The sequence below is a fragment of the Oratosquilla oratoria genome, chromosome 4, assembly GCF_046742065.1.
Source record: "Oratosquilla oratoria isolate Oo_2021 chromosome 4, ASM4674206v1, whole genome shotgun sequence".
In the NCBI taxonomy this organism is placed as follows: Eukaryota; Metazoa; Arthropoda; class Malacostraca; order Stomatopoda; family Squillidae; genus Oratosquilla; species Oratosquilla oratoria.
The window spans coordinates 82289486-82297765 of record NC_134780.1 but is presented as its reverse complement, the minus strand read 5'-3'; the positions used below and the strand labels follow the sequence as shown (position 1 = coordinate 82297765).

At 38.6% G+C, this 8280-nt stretch overlaps 1 protein-coding gene across 1 annotated transcript in view; it reads right to left on the bottom strand.

Annotated features, from left to right (window-relative positions):
* LOC143024993 (angiotensin-converting enzyme-like) overlaps positions 1-7569 on the bottom strand; it is a 62774-nt gene extending 55205 nt beyond the window's left edge. Inside the window, exon 1 of the mRNA XM_076184562.1 lies at positions 7384-7569. Coding sequence (XP_076040677.1) covers positions 7384-7471 — 88 coding nt within the window. The 5' untranslated portion in view covers positions 7472-7569. The remainder of the gene's footprint in view (positions 1-7383) is intronic.
* Positions 7570-8280: the final 711 nt, after the last annotated feature.

Here is an 8280-nt window from a genome sequence, read left to right as displayed (position 1 = left end):
TCAAATTTTGTGTTAAATTTACGAAAACCAAACAAGAATTTTATGGAATGTTAAAGGCCTATGGGAATGAGCCAAGCAAGTTTCTATCGGTGGTTTAACAGATTTTCTGAAGGAAATGAACAGGTTGAGGATGAACCCAGATCTGGAGCACCGAAAAGTGCACGCAAGGAGGAAAACATTGAGGAAGTGCAAACGTTAGTGATGCAAGACCGTCAAATATCTGTGAGGATGATATTTGAAGCTGTTGGTATTAGTATTGACACATTAGAGACAGTTCTGGCCGAAGATCTGAAGCTCCACAGTCTGTGCCAAGTTCGTGCCAATGATCCTCTCCGACGACCAGAGACAGTTTCATGTGGAATATTGCACCGACATTCTCGAACTGATAGAGGCTGATTCAGGTTTCCTGAATAAGGTAGTAACTTGCGACGAGAGTTGGGTGTTCACCTATAACCCTGAGAGCAAACGTCAGAGTGCTCAGTGGAAGCACGCGACCTCCTCCAGTCCCAAAAAGGCAAAGATGAACAGGTCGCAAGAGAAGGCCATGGTCATTCTTTTCTTTGACTCCCAGGGGCTCATTCACGTTGAATGGGTTCCTCAGGGTCAAACCGTCAATAAGGAATATTTTTTCGTTTATCTTTTATTATGTAGTTTTTTCAACTAAATCATGACACGTTTTACATTAATCAACCATTTTTTTTATATATCTTACACGTATGACCATTGAAGTAGTCACGAGCAGAATTTCTGACCCATACAGAATTTTTTCATGACAGAAAATTCAAAATCTTTGACAATTTTATCTTATCTATTCCAGAAAATTACCTAACTGTATGCTAGATACTACATTGGGAAATTATCACATATTCGACTTAAAAGAAATCACATGGACGCTGTGAGAACTGAAGAATAGGTCAGAACTTTTGCTTATGACTGTACGTGTACATTACTTCATTGAGGTATACAGGAAAGGAACACCGCCACTGAGTTCCCCTGTCTTATTCTGTGCTTGTCCAGCTCCGTATACAGGTCACGCATGAAGGCCTATGTCTGGAGAAAATACTGCGGTGAAAACCGCTTTCTGATGACGTCATACAGAAATTATCATTCGAGAAATGCAACTGCGCCGTGACCTAGATTATTGTATTTCTTTTAAGTGTGTGTGCGTGTGCATGTGCGTGTGTGCGTGAGATTTGCAGGACTTGAACCTGCCCGACCTTAATCTACAGGTAGGGTGGTCTGGACACTTGCAATCTCTCAGGTCATCGCTCTCATCAGCTGGTTCCTCGGAAGGGGAGGGTGGGGAGGGGAGGAGGGGGTGTCATGTCTTCCTGTTTATGAACTTTCCAAGAACGCAAAGGCAGTGCTTTTCTAGGCCATTCTTTCTCTGACTCCAAGCGATCTGATTCTACTGAGAGAAATCACCACATATTATATAAAAGAATAAATAAACTAATAAATAAACAGATAAGTACATAAATGGAATTATTTCTAATAACCCCTTCCGCTTTTTTTTTCGATTGCTGTCATGCAATTCTTATCCAGATAAAGGTATGAAAAAAAAAGTCATCAAAATGCAAATAATCTTCAAAATAACTGGTGCTGGAAACTGCATCATAACCGACGACAGTTTCAATTGCAATCAAAGGGAATAGGGAAAGGCGCCATTTTACCAGTACTCCAGGGAAACCCTACACTCTTCAGAGATTTATGTTCAATATTAGTTCTCACCCAGACTCCCTCGGGGGGACCATGCAGTTTGAAATATGGAACCATAACAAAATATTTAGTGGACACAACAATAAATAAATAAATTATTTAGTGTTGAAATGATGAAGGGAATTATGAACAGAATTGTATAAGCACAGAGTACACGAAAGAAAACACGATGATATCCCCATCATGTCATGTCCCCCCAAACACGTAGTTCCCAAGGTCTTGACTGGAAGATATCTTAGTCAAACTAGAAGTGAAACTAGTAATAGTTCATTCCCTAACTCACCCATGTCAACTAGAACACACTGGAGTTATGTAGAGAAAAAAAACGAGTACAACATGGACAATTGTTTTCGTAGTACTCCCAAAGTTGAAGAGAATATTTTATGATTACCAAGATAAAAATACCTACAAAGCGGATGTGGAGAGATGAGATCACCAGTGTTTCCTGTTAACAAGTGAACTACTTCGACATGAAGTATTTCAGTATTAAATGAAAATATAAATACATCATGCACCATTTCAAATGATGTACCAGTAATACAATAAAAAGGAACAATGTGTAATACCAGCATTATCGTAATTATGTAAATATGTTTCCGTTATGGGGCCTTTGTTCACGAGGTCCCTGGAGAGAGAGAGAGAGAGAGAGAGAGAGAGAGAGAGAGAGAGAGAGAGAGAGAGAGAGAGAGAGAGAGAGAGAGAGAGAGAGAGAGTGTAATGCTCACCCCAACTCATCACATATCCAAAATTTCTGGAAAAGAATGTTTAGAGGATATGATGAGTGATTATTTGGAGTGTTTTCATTGTATACACGAAATGCATGGTGTTAAATGAATGCAGCCTCTCACCTCAAGCCAAATAAATTCAACGCGCATGCATGGCTCGTCCCTGATTTTGTTTTCCTCCATCAGGTGAGGCTCATCCAGACTGCAAAATTCACCGACATTTTTTCGTTGTCAGTACTTTAGAAAAAAAAAAAAAAATACTTGTACCCCTACGGACCAGAATCACGCATTGTTATAAAGCCTGAAGACTAATTTTCACAAAAAAGTATACAAAAGGAATTATTCCTCAGTGTCTTTGATAGTACAGGGCTCATGCACAATGTTAATAATATTACAGGTACCATTACTGTGCGAGTCTGATGGAAAATATAACAAAAGTTATGCTGGATCTGTACAAATCTTCCTTGATAACGAAATCACGGATTGTCAATATTCTCTATGTTGGCTACAAGGGGGACCATGAACAGCCGATGCATCAAAGCATGGAGGCCGTTGCAGGTACCAAGGTCAGACAGAGACGGCGAATGCCGTCACGCTACAGCCCCTTCCTATCCTGTCACTTCTATCAAAAGAAACACCAAGTAAAGACGAAGGTTTATTAGTACATTTCACTCGTTAGATTTTTATCAAGTACATACAGTACCATCCCTTCTAATCAAGAAAAAATCGCGAATCTTGATCGCCAGTTGTTCCCTCTGTTTATTGAGACTTCAATGAGATTCACGTCCGGCTCCAGTGTTTTTGCATTATATTATCGGTGTTTGCAAGTTTATATATTTGAAACCAACCTTCCTGTTCACACTACCTACAAAGTCCTCTCCTTTAGATAAAAATTGTTTGGAACGTTTGTTAATTATTCCAGAGTCCATCCTTCCCTACACTTACCTTCTACTCGTATATTCCTTCCCTGTTTCAGTTTATCACTCACAAACACACCGGATTAGATTAATTTTTGCATTTATCGATAATAACTTTTTCAACCTTCCTCCTTCCTAGCTTGGAATTTCTGTGTATCAACTTCTTATGATGTATTTTACCTTTGTAATTTTTAATTCCTTTTTTCCACACCACAGTTCTGGCGTTTTTAGCAGTTTCACATTTCTTGTTAAATCATTCATTTATCAGATTATTTTACTACCTTGCCAAGTATTCGTTTACACGAATTTTAAAGGTTTAGAAAGATTTCCCTTTTTTATGTTATTTTTTATTAATGAAATCCAAGCGAAGAAAAAGAGCATGCCAACAGGAGACCTTTAGATCCTCGTTTCTGTTTTTCATAGCTCTATAACTTTATCTACAAACTGAAATCTAAGAATTAATTTTTTTCACACACACACACACACACACACACACACACACACACACACACACACACACACACACACATATATATATATATATATATATATATATATATATATATATATATATATATACTTTAACGACCGAGTTCGCTGGAGTATTGTCTCCTCTTACGCTGCGTTTACACTAAGCGAGTCAGAATCGACTCTCGCCGAATGCTGTGAATTTGAATAGCTAGATGAAGACTGCTTGCAGCATTCTAAGACCACTTCATCAATCTATCTAACATTCGTAAAGATTTAGCTCCTTTTATTTTGCCGTTCAGTTTCTTAACATATGACGCAAAGGTAATTTGACATTCGAAGATTGGAAAAACGAATGCAACCGACGTCGTTTCTACTCAAACGAACTCACAACGGTTGAGGAGAATCGGCCGAGACTCGCTCGGTGTAAACGCAGCCTTACTTGTGTCACATTTTAACCCAATAGGCCACTACACTATTTCAATAGAGCAGGGATGGGGAACCTTTTTGTGCATGAAGGCCACCTTGCAACTCATCGTCCCACATAGAGGCCGCACTGAACAAATTATTTTTTTTTTTTCAATTGTTTTATCCCTTTTCAGGAGACGGTGTAAGTTTTCCACTCCCCTCCCTAAAAATTCAGTTAAAAATATTTTTTAATTTTAAGAATATAAATATATATACAATTTTTAAATGATTTTTACCCATTTTTTTTTTAATTTCTAAGCGGGTGCAGAATTTACACGACCCTTTTTTTTGTTTTTAATTATACCCTTTGTTTTTAATCATACCCTTATAAGTTTCAGGTGTATAATGATTTCAGACTTAAAAAATATTCAAGGTCTTTTAAAAGAATAATATGTATATCAAAGGCCGCAGAAGGCCGCACTTGATGGCCCGGAAGGCCGCAGGTTCCTCACCTCTGCAATAGAGTATTACCCCTGGAATCTTCAGTGTCATTCTATTCCCATTCCTGCCACTTGGCCTCCTTGCAAAGCCTCCCACTAGAGTTATGATCACATTTACTTAGGAAAAAATAAGATTTAACCCAGGTCAATATCACTAACGGGATGTCATGTCTCATTACGATTACCCTAACCTCCCTTTTCATCTTCTCTACCACGTCCCCAAGTTGTATCCACCATTTCCTATTTTGTAGATTAGGTACTTAAGTTTCTACCAAACACAAACTTCCTGGTTGATTTACCATCAAATAATCATAACCTAACCTAGCCGATACTAACCTCAGTACATGTTTGTTGCCGTGCACTGCTTCCCGTTTTTTTTGTCTTTTTCTTCATTCTCTGGTTTAAAATTCCCCAGGGAAAAAACACTCTTGTTCAGTAATTTTCCGTTTGTACAGTTCTCGTTCTCCTTTAGTTGCTTCTTCTGACCCAAATATCTTTAAACATGCCCCTGCCTACTAACGTCTACGTCCTAGTGATTGTCTCAATTGACTTGAATTGTGACCTGATATGGATTTCTAATGAGCGTGCACTCCTTCTATTCTACCCTTGTACTTCCTCGCTCCACACCTAGAAAAGTGGAAACTCTGCTCCTCCGTCTGCGACTGGAGGACCGTTGTTTCTGGCAGATTAAAAGTAACTCAACACCTAAAGAAAGAAGATGCCGCCACTGTAGCCACCCTGAAGCATTACCTCAAGCATTGCCCCGCAACTGCTTTTCTGAGAGGGCCTCCGACAACATCTGAGGGTCTTGTGCGTCGCCTATGCCGCCACTTAAGCGCTTACGAACTGCGTCGGTTGGTGGAGTGTCAGCCCCCCCCCCATAAATTTATATATATATATATATATATATATATATATATATATATATATATATATATATATATATACATATATCTTCAGTACACCATTCACTAACCATTCACTTGTAACATCTTTACCTGAAACACCTAACACCGATACATCATGAAGGGTGCATTTGCCGGGATGTGCATACGCATTTTACATGAGTATGCACATCTTGTGAATGTATGAGTGTGTGTGGTTGGGCCCACACACACTCATAAGTCAAATCACCCTCCAAAACGGGCCCGTGGGAATATTTTTCCCAAATAAAACAGAACACTAATCTGATCAGGTAAGACTGAGTCAATCAATTGTAGAGCATATGCTGTTTGAGGGGGGGTTAAATGTGGAGTTGGAGCCTGCAAGGATGTGTAGGTGGGGCATTCAGGCAGAATGTTATTGTAAGTGGGGCCAGCCTGGGAGACGGGAGGGTCTCGGTGCAAATGGAAATTTGAATTTCTTCCTTTTACATCTATTTTGGTCTACGTGTGTACATGGAATTTTGACAATGTGCGTGGGTGAGAGTGTCTACGATTCCGTATGCATTTAAATTTTGACAACGGTTCGTGCTGATGCATGCCGTTCTTTCTATCTCTGGTCTGTTGCTTGCGTGCTCGATTGAATGTCGGGTCTCGGTGCAAATGGAAATCTGAATTTCTTCCTTTTACATCTATTTTGGTCTACTTGTTGCGTCTTAGATGGCAATTCATTGCAGCAAAGTTATTTCTGATTTATAATTTTCTGTATGAAGCTGTGTTTCTTCGTCCTATATACCGATAATATGTTCCGTGCCTGGGGTCTAATTTTTTAATTAATTCATTTATTTATTGGTGCATTTGTATTTATCTATTGCTACATTTCTCCTGATCCAGAGTAGTGGGTGAGATGCATGGATGATAAGTCATTCAGAAGCCAAAAAAAAGAGGGAGGGAGGTGGATGGGAGTGGAGTCTGTGGAGATGGAATGGGTGGGAGTGGATTTTTATTTCATTTTTAGGCTATCTCCCTTGTAAGTGTGAAAAAGTGCTCGATATATGTTTATATCTTTTGTGCATGCATACATACTCTAACATAAAATTCTATTCCACTTCTGAAAAAATACATGTGTGTGTGTGTAACTTCAGTAACACAGAATTTACCTATACTGCCATTGCCCTTAAACAGTTTCAAGTATTTTTTTTTTTCAACGTCATGACATCCACTCCACCTTTTCACTACTTCGTTACAACCACCGGCAGGAATATGAACACCACCACAGATTCCCTGCGCGTCGTCAAAGGTGATGGGATGAGGAGCGAGGGGACCAAGAACATCCTCTTTTCGTATTCTTCGTCTTTTTGAGTCAAAGCAAAACTGTCTTGGTCGCCCTCACCTTTTCCCGTGTTTTTTAATAATCAATATTCACTGTCTTATAAATATTTTGTGGTTTGTGTTTTGGCATGACGTGTCTGAGTTCTATTCCAGCATCACGCAAAAATTAGTTTCTTTGTTGCATTTGAAAATTCTATTTTTTCCCTGTGGAATGACTAAGTTAGGTTAGGAGCAATTGATCAACGTAAGTTTCATGTTAAATATCAGTGTTTGCGTCATTCTGGAACTTTATCTGTGTCTGCACTGTACTTATGCTCCACACATTTATAGATTCAGTCCCCAAAGCATGTGCACGCACGTAATATTCACGTTTGCATATGTGAATGCAAATAATACAGCAAAGTATGTCAATCCCAACAGCGCATTTACCAACCTGGAAGTTCGACGCTAGTAGTATCTGTAGACTCTAAAAGAGCTACGATTATTAAAAAAGCGTGTACACTAGAACTAATGGACCGCATCGTGCACACACGTACACAACCTCCCTTCCCGAACGTCAGGAACGTACTGGCGAGAGTGTATGGACGGGTCTGAGTACTGCCTGGACTGGCCCGTTGGAGGCAAGGATTCATTTCGGGAGTGCAGGTTTGTTTGAGATTCAACAATAGGACAGGGTCCTCAAGAAAATAAGACAGTTTAGACAGGAACAAGGAAAACATGCCTTAGATAGGACAGACGGGTCCCCCAAAAAAGGACAAACATGGGAAGTCTGCGGGGCTTTCCCATTGCTTCGTCCGAACAACTTACTGCACATATGCACTACATGATCCACTTGGCGTCCTCATGGAACCATCTGCTATTTTTAAGCATATTGAGGTCCACAACCGAATATACTTCTAATTACCTTCTTAACCCACACTTTCGGCCAGCGTACTTAGGAATTGTTGGTGAAAATTCGTCAACATTAACAGTTTGTATATGCCAATTATGGCATTAATGGCAACAAAAACTGAGGGATGATATTTCACAAACGTATTTTTCAACAGAAATTTACTATATCTATAGTGTACACCACAGTCCTACGTTTAAAATAATTCAAACTTGTCTGAAATGGTAATATTTAGAATTAGTTTGTTCGTTTAGACATTGCAAATTAGCTAACATTTCCCTTTCCTATAAATATACACATAAAAATAGAACAAAACAATATATATATATAATATATATATATATATATATATGTATATATATATATGTATATATATATATATGTATATATATATATATATGTATATATATATATATATATATATATATATATATATATATA